General features: G+C 53.2%; 6 protein-coding genes across 6 annotated transcripts; 4 read left to right on the top strand and 2 right to left on the bottom strand.

The window, feature by feature from the left end:
• Positions 1-693: 693 nt before the first annotated feature.
• Positions 694-2,549, top strand: J4E79_008207 (uncharacterized protein; the record flags this gene model as incomplete). Its single annotated transcript, XM_049357066.1, has 3 exons — positions 694-822; positions 876-1,010; positions 1,059-2,549. 3 exons carry the CDS (start codon positions 694-696, stop codon positions 2,547-2,549), a joined length of 1,755 nt encoding a protein of 584 aa, XP_049208430.1.
• A 341-nt stretch (positions 2,550-2,890) lies between these two features.
• Positions 2,891-4,034, bottom strand: PGN1 (glycoside hydrolase 28 protein; the record flags this gene model as incomplete). The annotated part of the gene is made up of 2 exons (XM_049357065.1): positions 2,891-3,604; positions 3,651-4,034. The coding sequence occupies 2 exons, from the start codon at positions 4,032-4,034 to the stop codon at positions 2,891-2,893; spliced, it is 1,098 nt and encodes a 365-aa protein (XP_049208429.1).
• Positions 4,035-5,144: 1,110 nt separating this feature from the next.
• On the bottom strand, positions 5,145-6,788 carry J4E79_008205 (uncharacterized protein; the record flags this gene model as incomplete). Its single annotated transcript, XM_049357064.1, has 1 exon — positions 5,145-6,788. The coding sequence occupies one exon, from the start codon at positions 6,786-6,788 to the stop codon at positions 5,145-5,147; it is 1,644 nt and encodes a 547-aa protein (XP_049208428.1).
• A 2,424-nt stretch (positions 6,789-9,212) lies between these two features.
• Positions 9,213-10,645, top strand: J4E79_008204 (uncharacterized protein; the record flags this gene model as incomplete). The annotated part of the gene is made up of 2 exons (XM_049357063.1): positions 9,213-9,803; positions 9,857-10,645. The coding sequence occupies 2 exons, from the start codon at positions 9,213-9,215 to the stop codon at positions 10,643-10,645; spliced, it is 1,380 nt and encodes a 459-aa protein (XP_049208427.1).
• Positions 10,646-11,137: 492 nt separating this feature from the next.
• Positions 11,138-11,999, top strand: J4E79_008203 (uncharacterized protein; the record flags this gene model as incomplete). Its single annotated transcript, XM_049357062.1, has 2 exons — positions 11,138-11,360; positions 11,410-11,999. 2 exons carry the CDS (start codon positions 11,138-11,140, stop codon positions 11,997-11,999), a joined length of 813 nt encoding a protein of 270 aa, XP_049208426.1.
• A 903-nt stretch (positions 12,000-12,902) lies between these two features.
• On the top strand, positions 12,903-15,029 carry J4E79_008202 (uncharacterized protein; the record flags this gene model as incomplete). Its single annotated transcript, XM_049357061.1, has 4 exons — positions 12,903-13,094; positions 13,168-14,143; positions 14,282-14,586; positions 14,646-15,029. 4 exons carry the CDS (start codon positions 12,903-12,905, stop codon positions 15,027-15,029), a joined length of 1,857 nt encoding a protein of 618 aa, XP_049208425.1.
• Between the last annotated feature and the right edge of the window lie 314 nt (positions 15,030-15,343).

The raw sequence follows: 15,343 nt of genomic DNA, 5'->3' as shown, positions 1-15,343 counted from the left end.
AGGTATCGCGCGTAGCTTACAAAGACTAAAGTACAACGCACATTGTTGAAAAAGCTCTGGCATAAACACCAGAAGCTGGCTGAAATCCATGTTGACCTAGCTTAGTGAACGGTAAGCCCACGTCAGAGTTAGGCTAGCCATAGACGCACGAAAATTGAAAGAGAAGCCATGGTCTTAAAACGAAGCCTCAGTGGAGCCTAGCACAGACACCCAGCCACCATAGTAGGCCGGCGGAGCGGGGTAAATCCCATGCCGACTTCCAAGGCCGTGCCTAGACCTCCACCTTCGGCGCCGAAGCCGCCAAGTGCAGCTCAACGTGGGCCAAGCGCTAGCACCCACCATTGAGAAAACGGCAAGTAGTGTGGGTTAGTGTTTACCGACAATTGGGGTCTTGGTTACCAAGCGGTTTCCAAGCAGTCTTCTGTGTCCCAAGAGATGGTATCTAGCGACCTTCTTAACCAGGTCATCGGGGCTGACGGACTAGATCTTTTGTACCTTAGCGAGCAGTTGGCTAAGAGATTGACAGGTTTTGGAGCATATCGTAGTCAGTACTGTTGCAGGACCAAGGAGGATATCGGCTCTTGGTTTACCGGAAGGAACATGGGAAAGTGTATATCTAGGCGCGGTGACGCTGAATATGTGAGGTACCAGGATCATCTCGCACCATTGGACTGACGGTGAATCGCTATCGCCATGGTTCACGTATCTTCGTTGTCGGTTCTTGGCTCTGCCTTGGTCGGGCTGAGTAATGCGGCCGCCTTGGGTACTGCGGAGGAGTATGCTGATGGTACTGTGCATGCAAGGATCATGGGGATGAAGATCGTAAGGCTTCCTTGTCGGTGCACGCTGGTACATGCTTATACTGACCCCAACAGGCACAATGGGATGCTGAGATTGCCTCGGGAGAGATGGATAGCACCCGCTACCCTGAACTAGGTCACACGCCATGTGAGAACGGCTTCGCTGCTGCAATCCCTGGTGACTTCAACAATACGTTCAGGTGCCATAATGTCAGTTGGCTCGAGGTTCAAAGCTCATCAGCTCGCTAATGTGTATAGATCGACCTCTACCATTTCCTCCCACATTCCCTCCTTGGCAGCTCTGATGGACAAGGCTCCTCTTCTTGGGGCTGGACGTCAGAGGATGGACGCGAGTTTGTAGCAATCGGCCAGTTCGACGGTACCGCCTTTGCAGAGATCAGCAGCGAAGGAAAGCTGATCTATCTGGGCCGCCTGCCTCCTTTCGACCCTATCGGATCCCGCTGGCGCGAGATTCGCGTGATGAGGGACTATGCCGTCATTGGTAGTGAGGCCATCAACCACGGTGTTCAAATCTTCGACATGAAGAAGTTGTTGGACCTTGACGGAAGCGAGCCGATGAACTTTACCCAAGACGATCTGACTGGCCACTGGGGTCTGACTGATGACTGGAATGCTCTCCCGGTTGGCCGAACCCACAACATCGTTGTCAACGAAGAACTCAACTACGCCGTAGCAGTTGGATCAGTTGGAGGTAACGAGACTATCCGTGTCCGTGGCGATTTGCCATGCCGCGGAGGCCTCATCTTCATCGACATGAGCGACCCTGAAAACCCGACCAGCCCAGGTTGTGCTTCTGCTGATGGCTATGTCCACGATGCTGAATGCATCGTTTACCGCGGACCAGACACTAAGTACTACGGCCGCGACATCTGCTACGGTTACAACGAAGACACGCTGACCATCTACGACGTAACTGACAAAGCCGGCAACACCACCAACATCATCTCTCGCACCACATACCCTGGAGCAGAGTACGTCCATCAAGGTGTCGTCAACAACGCAACCTGGCAGGAATACATCTTCCTCGACGATGAGTTCGACGAGCGTGACGCCAAAGTCGGTCCCATGACACAGGGTCTGCCTACCACCCACATCTTCGACATCCGCGACCTGGAGAACCCCTTCTACTCTGGCAACTACGAGGGAAAGCGCCGCAGTATCGACCACAACCAATACGTCGTTGGCGACTACCTCTACCAATCGAACTACGGAAACGGTCTCAATGTCCTGGACATCCACACCATTACGCAAGATCCCAGCGGCGACGGTATCTGCGAAGCCGGATTCTTCGACATCTACCCCGAAGACGATGAGAACGAAGGTGGCGGCACAGTAGCCTTCCTCGGCTCTTGGTCCAGCTACGCGAACTTCAAGAGCGGATTCATCTTCGTGCACACTATCGAGCGTGGTAGTTTCGTCGTCAAGATGGCGAGCAAGGAGTGTGCGAAGCCAGCCGTTTGCGAAGTAGACTCTTGTCTTACGTCGATGCGCACAGCAAATGTGGAGGGTAGACTTCAGGCTTCGCAAGAGTTCTGCGGTAACTTCACTCAGCGGCTGATTGACGATGTTCGTGCCGTGCCAGAGTTTGCACAGGAGGCTTGTGCGGGTGAGCAAGTGGTTGCGCAGGTTAGCAGTGCGTGTGCTTGCTTGCCTACGCTTGCTGTGCCTGAGTTGCCAAGGACGACAACTAGGGGGCCGGTGCCTACTGTGCTGCCGCCGAGGGTCTAGATGGGACAGGGATGATAATGGCCTGATGTATGATGACAAAGACGGGCTGAGATAGATTCCACCTGAGAACGGATAATACGAGATTCGCATTTCAAACCTACGTTGAGATGTACTGGTCGCGCATGAATGCATGGTGATTTAGTGTCAGTCACAGTTGTAATTTAAGATGCAAATTGCTACAACAATAGATTGATATGTGTATCGCTCAGCAGCGTAGCTGCTGCGATGACTAAATATTTACTGAAAGAGGAAGATGTACAAGAGAAAATAGAAAAGGCCACAGGCCGCTGAAAAGCTACTTCACGGTGCTCCAAGGTATAGCACTCGTCTCATTCTGGAACTTAGCAAGAAGCGCCGGTAGGGATGTTGAGGCAGCTAGTGCTCTTCTTTCCGCCAGTGACGCTGTTACCGGTCCAGGTCCAGTTGGAGCAGCTGCCCTTACCGCAAAGGATGTAGACATCAGTACCCTTGGCAGCAACGGTACCCTTGACATTCTGGATGGTAAGGCCGGTGATCGGGACACCGGTGGTGGGCTTGCCAGTGGGAGAGCCGTTCTGGTAGTCTTGCTGGATAACGATGCCGTACTTCGCAATGTTCTTGAGGGTGATGTTCTTGTATGTGACACCAGAGACAGCACCGGTGGCACCGGAGACGGTCTTGATACGGACACCGTTGTCAGAGTTGGTGATGGTGGAGTCGGAGATGATGACGTTCTTGACAGTGTTGTCGCTGCGGCCACCTACAGAGCCGATGGAGATACCGTGTCCGCCAGAGCAGGTGCCGCCGGTGAAGTGGATGTCGGTACCAGAGTTGACAGCCAGGCAGTCGTCCTGGTTCTTGATGTTGGCGTTGGTGATGTACACACCGGTGGAGCTGCCGACGTCGAAAGCATCGGTGTTGTGACCGCCGTTGGTGACGTCACCAGCAGTGTTGTCGATGGTGATCTTGTCGAGGGTGAGATCCTGCGCGCCGTTGATGGAGAATCCCTGTACAGGGGTGTTCTTGACGTTGAGTCCAGTGATGGAAGACGAGATCATGGAGTGGGCGTAGAAGAACTTGCCAAGTCAGTTGTAGCTCAGCAAAAGATCAGTATTAACATACCTTGGGCTTCGTCTTGCCGCCGTTGCTTCCCTTGCCATCCCACCACTTAGCACCATTTGCGTCAATGACATGGCCAGCGGCGCCAATGACTTTGATGTTGGTTCCCGAGACAGAGATGAGAGGGCCCTCCCACTCCTTGTAGCCGAAGGTGGTGGTGCCCTGGAAGGTGACGGTGGTGCCTGACTTGAGCTTTGTCAAGTCGAGGGTCGTTCCTGCTGGAACAGTCATACCCTGTATGACAATAGCAGAGCAAGAGGCCTTGTTCTTGATGGCTGTAGCAGCATCGGAGAAGGTGCAGCTTGCACGGGTGTCAAGACTGGAAGGAGCAGCCGAGACGAGCGCACCAGCGCCGAGAAGGAGAGAGGTAAGGGTGAAAGCAACCATGATGAATGTAGCTTGAAAATGGGATGATTGAAGGGAATGTAAGGCTGTTGTGTAGAGAATGAATGAATGAGTGACTTGATGGTTGCTGTAGAGGTGCCGCAAGGCAGCCTTTATACCAGGGCTTCATCGACAGTGGTACGTATTGATAGGTGGAGACATCGGAGGATTCACACGAGTCGTCGACAAGCTCATATTCCTTGAGCTTGTCATTGCTGGGCAAGGCTTGTCATCGCAGAAGGTCTAGGGTCCGCGAGAAATGAGGGCACAAAGCGGATGGCGCCTGCGCCGGTGTTCTCGCAGCATGTAACAGGTGGATCCTCGGTTGGGGCTACTCCGCTTTGTATAAATGAAACGAGATCTGGATGTGACCGAATCGCAGATGGTGGTGGGCGATCTCTGTGACAATTCTCCGTCACATCGATTGCCAGCCTCGTAGCGCTGAGCAGAATCTCACTGCAACTAAGCACACAGCTTACCCAGAGTTGAATACTCTACAGCACGCGGGCAATCTGGACTACTATCAGGTGTTCGTGTCTTGCCGTGTTAGATCAATGGTGAAACGAAACAACTGGTCCAGACGCGTGGCGCCGCTGTCGCGTGGCGCAAAAAGTCAGACGCCATTGCGGATACAGAAAGCACGTTCACGCCGCCGGCCGCCGATTGATGGAATGTCACCAGCCACACCGTGAGACCTTCGTAGGATTGGAGCGATGCGCAGGATTGACGGAGAATTGTTTGAGTGAAAGGACAGCTGCATGACTTCCGGAGGGGTTTCTGGAAACGAATCCGGATTAGCGCCCGGCTAGCGTCCCGTCACCGAAAGTAACGGCAGCGACATCCCGCACCTGCATGAACCCTTTTCCATCTCATCGCCATCTCTCCAGACGCGCACTGAGAGACTGTTACATCACTTGTATTGCATCTGCATCAACATAGTCGTGAACTCGCAGAACATTCATTGCAGCACGACTCCAGCTCCCAGGCACACGGTCCGCGAACCAATCGGACACGGGAAGTAATTAGGTATAGCCTCAAATCTCGGATCTACCCCTAGATTTTTCACCGCCACGCCGCTCTGGACACTATGAGTAATCATCGTCCCAGCTATGCTCACGATTTTCGGACGAAGAAACCACCTTGTGGCAAGCCCTCTACTAAAAGACTCCAGGCTACCCAGTTGCGCAACAGCATAGTCGCTATCCGACGCACCGCTCGTCCCATACCTTGCGCACCTGCTATGGCCGTCTTTTCATCAATGATCATGAACGGTCCTGGTTCTGGTTTCACCAGGTAGCGTACTAACCAGTCGGCGCACCAAAAGAGATACAAACAGCGCGTCCGAAAGACCTGCAGATCCATCTCTTCGATCCATGGTTCCGCCGCAATCTGCACTTCCTTGAGCCCATCGATAGCGTTACCGAAAGCACAAGCTAAGGCAGCCATCGACGGAAGCGAGCATGCGTCGTCTGTGAAACCAATGCCGATGAGTTCCAGATAGTGCCGCTCCAGCATCTTCGCATAATTGCGCAAATTCGCGGTCGAAATCAGATCTCTGGTTGCATACGCAGAATCTACGAGAGCTGTTGCGTAGTGTGCAACGCGACTCGACACCAGGTCTTCGCTTAGGTCTCGAATGGACTTCCGTGCCCACTCCATGTTCTCTTCCATAGGGGACTGTGGAAAAAGGCTGGCCCCAACAGGCAGATGAACGTCGCGGCGTGCTTTCAGAACGACCTTATCTAGGAAGCTGGCTGCATTGGGATAGCTGCCTTCTAGATACACGTCGCCCGCCAGTCTCTTGATGTCAATTGGCAAATGAGCCAAGTTTTCCTTCTTGTATGCGTCAAATCGCTTGTCCTGCAGATGCTGCCGGTCTGGGGGAAGAGCTGGCGCTGGCGGTACGTCGAACATATCAAGTTTGGTGAAGATGGCGTTGATTGAGACACTGTCGAAAAGGATATCGTGAAAGTGGTTGGCATAATTTTCGATGGGAAAGCTGGTCACCAATTCTGTTAGTGATGGCTTCCCACGAGACTCGTCGCCTGTTGCTGCATTCAGGAGGCGAACGTCTTTGTCCGAGATGGTATTCAGATGGACATCCAAGCTCTTGCTCTCACGCATCGCGTCTGGATCATCGCAGACGTAATATAACGCCGCGTGTCCGCAGTCGTAGAGTATAGTAACTGGTGAGCTGGCTTCAGTCCGCTTTTGTACTGTCAGCGCTTCCAGCGGTCGGGGCGTGGCATCGCCTGTCAGGAAGACACTGTGTTTCCCCGAAGGACCGGTCGCTTTATCATCGCGCATTTCCCACACTACCGTTATTCGAATATCATCGAAGAAGTCACCTACATCGCCCTCAGAGTAGAAGCTTGGTGTATCGCGCGCAGTGTCGATTGGGGGTCTCCATTCATGTTGGTGTCCAGTAAAGGCTGCGTTGATGGGACCGCCTAGTTTGAAGGCAAGGAGCGCGACCAAGAGAGGGTGTAACGCGTCTTCCCCGGCAGGCATTGAGGTAGAAAGCTCAAGCGGACTAGATTGTGGCTCGGGCGACGAATCCCCACTCGCAGCAACTTGCTCCTCGATCGGCAAAGCTACAATCTCCTCGTCTTCTTCGACACCAAAGGTGAATGCGACAGCCTTGGACCTATCCAGTGTCTGCGCCAGAGTCCTGAACTTCTCGACTAGCTTGAAAGCAACATCGCGCTGAGCAAAGCTTTCTGTCTGCGCACACGCTGCAACGAGCGCATTCAGCATATTGCGCCGATATTCAGTTTTCCTCGCACACGCTCGGGCATCTTGAGGTCTCTCTTGCAGTACTTCGGTATGTTGGCGGCATGCAACTCTATCTGTCACCTAAAGATGGATGTACGAAGTCAGTGTTCATCTCACATGCAGTTCGTACATCGGAAATTACTCACGAGCCGACCCATGAGTTTGGTAGGTACCTGGAGAGCGACATTGAAGCGTGGCGGTCGGTTCATGTCGAGCTCTGGATCCACTAGTAGGATGGAGTATATTGTGAAAGTACCCAGCGAAAGAGCTGTTGAATTACTGGCGGTTGTCGCGGTTGTCGCGGTTGTCGCAGTGATATCGAAATAAGCTCGTCGAAAGAGTGCGATTGCCGTGAAACCGCAATGTAAGTGTAGCGCCAAGCTACAGATACAGGTAGTTCTCAGGGTACAGGTAATGTTTCCTTGTCCAGCTCTTTCACCTGTTTAGCCTCACTTACTGGAAGCCAACAAGCGGTTTGAGACTGTCAAGCACATCGCCAATGTCTCACCCCACGATCAAACGCCTCTCAGGTCTTGGTACCACGTGCATCCGCTACTCGCAACATCCCGTTTGCAGTCTATCAGCTTTGCGGTAAGCTTCGTCGCCTCGCGATGCGGAGGAATTGCGCTGATTCAGACTCTGTTCATTCTATCCTTGGTCGTCAAGGCTGCAGTAGGTGTCCTCCAGACAGACAACATTCGGATGTGAAAACTGGTTGTCATAGGGAGTCAGATGCTCACCTTCGCATTCAGTGGTATGAGAAGCTGGTTCGTCGCACCGTTTCAGGCTGAACGAGATGTCAACAAGACGACTGCGCCATCTTTTCAACGATAGCGCCACGCAGTAACCACTCGATCAGTATGACCTTGCCCGAGCAAGACGCTGAGGCGATACTAAAACAGCAGGAAAAAGGTATTGAGCGTGAGATTTTCGTCAAATTGACCTTTTTGACGTCAATTTACGACACACTCGATCTTCTTCAATCGCGTATTGGCATGAGCTCAGCATGGCCAGAATTTTCGAATATTGCGCCCGTGAGAAGTCTGCGAAGAGCATTCGTTTATGCGTCTTCTTCGTAGGCCCGATGACAGGACGTTGTGGGTGTGTATAGAGAGAGCCAACATGACCCGGCCGTTGTTATGGCGCTCTCGAAATGGCATTGTCTGCTAGTACGTTGTGGCCGCTCATGCCCATTTGGAAACATCGACGCTAGCGATTAGGTTTGCTGGGGCTCGAGCGCGAAGATGAGCAATCGAAGTAAGCACAAATGACTCGTGACAGGTTGGGCATGCGCTCATGTCAAAGATCTAATCGCGCGATGTAGGAAATCATTGTACTGCAAAGAGAGGGTACGTAGTTGAGTATATCAACATCGCGCCGTAAGAATAGACTGAGATGCTTCATACAAACTGACAAGGCATCTTGGTAGAACTTGGACAGCGATCGGTGTGCGCGCAGCTTCGGAGGCGACGCCAGCGCCTGCACTCGCGCAGTCTATTTGAACGAACCGGGCCGTGGATCTGACAGCATTCTAGTGCCGACATTTCCTCCGCGACAGGTGGTACGAGAACGTTTCGACGTTTGACATCGTCGCGACCAAGGTGGGGTGGAACAATCGATATTGTCAGCATCGAAATGAAGCCGTAAGATCGACCGCGAGTTGAGACCAGTGTGAATTCGCATCAAAGCCAAGCGATCGGGCTACATTACACCGCCAACAATGCGAACCCGATTGGAATACTACCAGATCTCTCAGCAAGTCAAACGTCAAGTAAGTGGATGGGTTGGCCTAACGGCGACGAGAATTGAGTTGTCAAGCTAAGCTAGAGCGACCAAGATCCCAACTTAGATTGCGCGGTCACATCTGACGTCCGTCGCCAACGTCAGCCCTATTATGTTCATGCGCCTTGACGGTAACCTCCGGTCGAAGTATCATCTTGGATCAGGGGAGCAATCGGATGAGGCGGGCGCCTTGTCAAAGATCAAGGGACACTCTAGACGAAACGAAGAAGCCCAGGAAGGCCCGACTCTGACAGACTAGCGAATAAACTCAGCGCTTGGACTGGGTTTAATTACCCACACCCCATGAACATGATCGCTTCGGTCCGTATACTCTGGAGAGCACTGCGAAACCTGGCTTGGAGAGCGTTGGCATGAACAGCGAAAGAGAGTTGTTCGCCGTTTCGAGTCCACGCCACGGCCAAATGTTAAGCTTTGGGGCTTGGACACCGACGTACACCGACGTACACCGACGAAAGACCACTAGGTAGGGCAGTGGCCAATATGAGAGGTATGTAAGGACTGCATCCTCGTAATAGTTGCAGTATCCATCACACGCACATCCTGCAAGCTTCCCTTCAACCTCTTTTTTGACATTTTTGGCTACTCGCCGTCCTCTCTTTCAACATGCGTTTCTCCAACGCCGCCGCTCTCTTCTCTCTGGCCTCTGTAGGCTCGGCTGCTCCAGCCGTTCACGGCCACAAGCACGCACACGCACGTGATCTCGGTTACGGTGGTGGCTACGGTGGTGGTCAGTACCAGGCTGGTATCTTCTACGTCAACTGGGCCATCTACGCGCGCAAGCACATGGTCACCGACCTCCCCGCCGACAAATTGACCAAGGTCAACTACGGTTTCGCCAACGTCAACAACCAGACTGGTGAAGTCATTCTTACCGACGAGTGGGCTGATCTTCAGTTCCCCTACCCCGGAGATGTTGCCACCAACGGTACCCAGTTGCTTGGTAACTTCAACCAGCTTTACAAGCTCAAGCAGCAGAACCGCAACCTGAAGGTCATCCTCTCAGTCGGAGGCTGGAGCTTCAGGGCCAACTTCAAGCCTGCTCTTGCCACTGCTGAGGGCAGACAGAAGTTCTGCGACAGTTCCATCCAGCTGATCGCTGACTTGGGTATCGATGGCCTTGACATCGACTGGGAGTACCCAGAGGATGAGACCGATGGCGACAACTTTGTCGACACCCTCATGCGCTGCCGCCAGGTATGAATCATGTTAACACGGTTCGAATGATCGCAGGACTAACACCACAACAGACATTCGATGCCTACTCCGCAGTGAACGCCGCCGGCTACCACTTCGACCTTGGTATTTCCGCCCCAGCTGGTCCCGAACGTTTCGTCGTTATGCCCATTGCCAAGATGGACCCCTACGTTGACAACTGGAACCTGATGGCCTTCGACTACCAGGGCCCAGGTTTCTCCAACTACACTGGACACCTCAGCAACGTGTACCCCAGCTCCACCAACCCCAAGTCCACCAACGGCTGGAACAGCAAGACAAAGTCTTTCGTCCCTTTCAACACCAAGCAGGCCATCGACTACTACAAGATGAACATCGCTTCCCCCGCCAAGATCCAGCTCGGTATGCCCCTCTACGGTCGCGGATTCGCCAACGTCGTCGACATGAGCAAGGACCAACGCGGCCTCGGCCAGAAGTTCAACGGATCTACTGCAGGAACCTGGGAGCCTGGTACCCTTGACTACAAGGTCCTGCCCGTGAACGGCAGCAAGGTCTACACCGACAAGGAGACTCTTGCCAGCTGGAGCTGGGACCCTATTGCTAAGGAGCTCGTCACTTTCGACACACCCAAGGTCGCCTCCTGGAAGACTGACTACTTGATGGATGAGGGTCTCGGTGGTGCCTGGTGGTGGGAGTCATCTGGTGACTTCCCGGCCACCAGTGACAAGAGCATCGTCTCTACCGTTGTCAAGAAGCTTGGTGGTCCCGAGAACTTTGTCCAGAACATGAACAACCTGTACTACCCCAAATCCAAGTACTACAACATCCGCCCATCGGCCAACTCTACCTTGAGCCTGTTCTAGATAGTTGGTTGTAAGCGTCTCTGGCGCAGTAATGCGATCAGCTAGTTGATCCCCAGTTTGGCACTTCCTTTCTTGAGAACCTTATTTTAGAAACCTTTTTACTTGCACTGTTGTTGCAAGACCTTGATGCAAGATACGCACGTGATGCAAATTCACGAGAAGCTCGCTCATCGAGTTAATAGACGTTTGACCTGACCACATTTGCCTTTCCTGCACTTTATTGACCTCGTAGTACTGTTGAAACATGCCTCACATGGGAGCAGCCTCCAGGCTGGAACACTGTCATCAGCGTGTAGCCAACTTCATAGTCTGATGCGCAAGTAAGTGATCTTTTCGATGCTAGAGCGCGCAGTCGAAGTCTGGTATGAAGAAAGAAGGGAGTCGTGGTGATGCGTCTTCCCCGCCAAACTAGCCCAGGAGGCCACGCGCAAAGGCTGCGGATGCAAACGGACCCACTTCCAGAATGAGACCGGCTTGTACAACCCCACCAACATGAATGCCATCATATCACGACATTCCAACCAGCTTAGGAGCCTCTGCAAGCCATCTGGAGCTAACAACATCCGGATCTGCTTGCGTGCGACACGATCGGTGAACAGCATGTCGCAGCCTGTGCGACCGCGGCGGTTCGCACCACTGGATCCCGCGAAAAAGAAGGAAGGGGACACTAGACCACTGCTAAAGGGCATTGTGTTTGATGTCGACGGCACGTTATGTAGGTTTTCTGATATCGTGCACCTGTGTTCATGTACTGAATGACTTAGGTCTGCCTCAAAACTACATGTTCGCAGAGATGCGATCAGCACTGGGGATCGAAAAGCCGACGGACATCCTGGACCACATCTACTCGCTACCTGAGGGCGAGCAAGAAAAAGCACAAGAGAAGATCCGGGACATTGAGCGCACCGCAATGAAGTCCCAACAGCCGCAGGCCGGGCTCGTAGAGCTCATGGAATATCTGGACTCTTGTGGCATCAAGAAGGGCATCTGCACACGCAACTTCGACGCACCTGTCACTCATCTGCTCACTACTTTTCTGCCAACATCAAAATTTAGCCCTGTCGTGACGCGAGAGTTCAGGCCACCCAAGCCCGACCCGGCAGGCATTCTGCACATTGCGAAGGACTGGATGCACGAAGACGGAGGAAAGAGTCTGATCATGGTTGGCGATTCAATTGACGACATGACGGCTGGTCATCGTGCGGGAGCTGCGACTGTGCTGCTAGTCAACGACGTCAACAAGCACCTTGCGGAGCACCAGCACACGGATCTCGTCGTTCAGCGGCTCGATGATCTCATCGACATTCTTGAGAGTGGGTTCGAGGGACGCGTAGAATCTAGCGAAGAGAAGTAGATGCAGGAGGGCAGTAGAGGAAGCTGTCTGTAAGAGCTGATGTGCAATACGCATTAACGAAGTCCGTCATTATGCGTCTTGAGACATCGTGCCCGTACTGTTCGTTGCTTGATGCTCGCTGGAGCAACTTCGCTGCGATGGTTGGGCCAGGCTGCGTGCAGGCTGAGGTGCAGCACGGGCCGCCCTCGAGCGCCACTAGTCGTCACAGTGCCGACCCGCCGCCAATCCCATGAAGCTCTCACAAGCATTCTTGCGCTGCACACTATCCGGGACAAGAGCACTGAGACCATGCATGAGCCCACGCTTCTTTTCGCCAATATTCAGATCCTGTAAGCATTGAGCCAGCCTGGAGATCAGCGCACTGCATGCATGAGCCGGCTATTGGTATGAGGATAAAGGGATGCATGCTGCGCAGATCTGTGCTCCTTCTAGCAGAACGGAACGGAGTTAGACAAAATTGGGCCGTTCCGCACCCGTGGACCATGGAGGCCTGCAATGAACAGCGATACCCATCCCCGAAGCTGTGAGGAGCGGTACGGCCTACTTTCTATATTCAAGACAACCGCGAGAGGCAAAGGGGAAGGTGCTTCAGAACGTTGTTACCTAAACACGGCTGGGGGTGATCAGCCATCACTCCAATCAAGAGCCGATCACGTTGATCCCGGAGGCTACCTGCATCATGTACTTGAAACATCTGGTTACGATAGGTCGCCTAGGTGACTACGTTGGGTGTCTAAATCTCCACGGCTTGGCAGACCAGTATATGTCTGCTCCCGCCGTGATTACCATCGCAGTTTCCAACCCATCCGTCGCTTTCGTTTGCTGCCAAGCAACCAGGGTCGAGCATACTTCTTCTTCTGTCCTGCCACTTCTGGTTCCACACGATCGACGTCGCCGGCTAGCATGAGGTACACCACCGCCGCCTTCACAGGCCTACTGGCCATTTCTGGTGTCAACGCTGGTTCTACCTCCCGTACTTCTCACATCGAGGGCAACGAAGTTGTCGAGCGTCTGAATACTGTACCTGAGGGATGGAGCGAGATTGGTGTTCCAGCGCCCGAGCGCAAGCTCCATTTCCGCATTGCAGTACGCTCGGTAAGTCATCGCGAAGCAGATCAGGAAGGCCTTCATGGTTCAGATATTGAAAGTCGAATACTGATCATCGCAGGCAAACCCAGACCTGTTTGAGAGGACGCTCATGGAGGTTTCAACTCCCAGCCACCCCCGCTACGGTCAGCACCTTAAGCGAGACGAACTGAAGGATCTCATCAAGCCAAGAGCCGACTCAACTGCAAATGTGCTCAATTGGCTCGAGCAATCCGGCGTCGAGCCTCGAGACATCCAGAATGACGGCGAATGGATCAACTTTCTCGCTCCTGTGAAGCGCGCAGAACAGATGATGGGCACCACGTTCAAGACCTACCAGAGCCAGGCACGCCCTGGAGTCAAGAGGACTCGTTCGTTGGGCTACTCTGTCCCCGTGGAGGTTCGCAGCCACATTGACATGATCCAACCTACTACTCGCTTCGGTCAAATGCGCGCCGAAGATAGCCAAGTCCTCACACAGGAAATTGCGCCTTTCTCCAAGCTTGCTGCTGTTAATGCCACGTGTAACACAAGAATCACGCCTGATTGCCTCGCAGACCTTTACAACTTCCAGGACTATGACATTAGCGACCAGGCCAACGTGACGATCGGAGTGAGCGGATTCCTTGAGCAATACGCTCGTTTCAACGATCTCGACCTGTTCACACAAAGGTTTTCTCAAAGTCTCGCTGGTAAAAGCTTTGGAGTACAGTCTGTCAACGATGGACCATTTCCCCAGAACTCATCGGCCAATAGCGTCGAGGCCAATCTCGACATCCAGTACACAGCCGGCCTGGTGAACATACCAACCACGTTTTACACTGTTCCAGGACGAGGACTGTTGGTTCCTGATCTTGATCAGCCCGATGAGGACGACAATAACAATGAGCCCTACTTGGATTTCTTCACTTACCTTGTGGGTCTGGAGGACGAAGAGCTGCCCCAAGTACTGACCACTTCGTACGGTGAGACGGAGCAAAGCGTCCCTGCCGAGTACGCCAAGAAGGTCTGCGATATGATCGGTCAGCTCGGTACTCGTGGCGTCTCAGTCATCTTCTGTAAGTATTCGTTCGAGCTTGGAGGCTAAAATGCCCCCAGACCTCATCAGCCACGATGTCTGGGGGTAGTGTCGTCTCTGAGCTCAGTTCCCACTCAAAGCTTCCATCGATATAAACCTGAGTGCTAACAATACTCAGCCAGCGGTGATACTGGTCCAGGCTCTGCTTGCCAGACCAATGACGGCAAAAACACGACCCGTCTTCAGCCAATCTTTCCCGCCTCATGCCCCTACGTCACCTCCGTAGGTGGCACTCGCGGAGTAGAGCCTGAGCGTGCTGTTGATTTCTCTTCTGGTGGTTTCTCTGATCTGTGGCCTCGCCCAGCATACCAAGAGAAGGCTGTCTCCGACTATCTCGGCAAGCTCGGGTCTCAATGGGAAGGCCTTTACAATCCCAACGGCCGTGGATTCCCTGACGTCGCCGCTCAAGGACTAGGTTTCCAGGTAAGTTATACTCCCTGTACGAACTGCATGTGAGACAAATACTGACTTTCCTTCTCTAGGTCGTTGATAAGGGTCGATTGTCGTCTGTCGGAGGAACTAGTGCCTCAGCGCCCGTCTTCGCTTCGGTCGTCGCGCTTCTCAACAACGCTCGCGTGGCGGCTGGCATGCCTTCACTCGGTTTCCTGAACCCTTGGATCTACGAGCAGGGCTACAAGGGTTTGAACGACATTGTCGATGGAGGCTCTCGTGGTTGCACTGGTCGTTCCATCTACTCCGGACTTCCAACCGCACTTGTGCCTTACGCTTCCTGGAATGCGACGGAGGGATGGGATCCTGTGACCGGTTATGGTACACCTGATTTCGAGCAACTGGTTCGCCTCGTAACTGCGCCGCAGTACGGTCAGCGCCGCGTTCGTCGTGGAGGCCTCCATGGTGAAGCATAGTGCAAGCAAAGACTTGTGACCTTCTTTACCTAGATATCTCTCCATCAATAGAGCAATTCCTATCATGAAATTGACACCCTGGATCCTAAATTGACGCAAGATTTTCCAGTTTGCTTGCTTTATTTCTGTGTAGTCGATATCAAAACGCGCCCCTCAGTGACGATGGCGGCTTCTCCGGGTGCGCGACCAATCAGCCACTTGACGCGCGGGAGCCACAACCGATTGTTGCTGACATGCTGACACTCTCACAAACCTTGAACGCACCTCAAGCCATAGCCCTGCAGACATCATTTCAACAGCCGTTGCTTCAGACC

This window comes from Alternaria viburni (assembly GCF_023758015.1).
Source record: "Alternaria viburni strain BMP 2772 chromosome Unknown scaffold_19, whole genome shotgun sequence".
Classification (NCBI taxonomy): Eukaryota; Fungi; Ascomycota; class Dothideomycetes; order Pleosporales; family Pleosporaceae; genus Alternaria; species Alternaria viburni.
The sequence above is the reverse complement of the archived record's forward strand: the minus strand, read 5'-3'. Positions and strand labels throughout refer to the sequence as shown.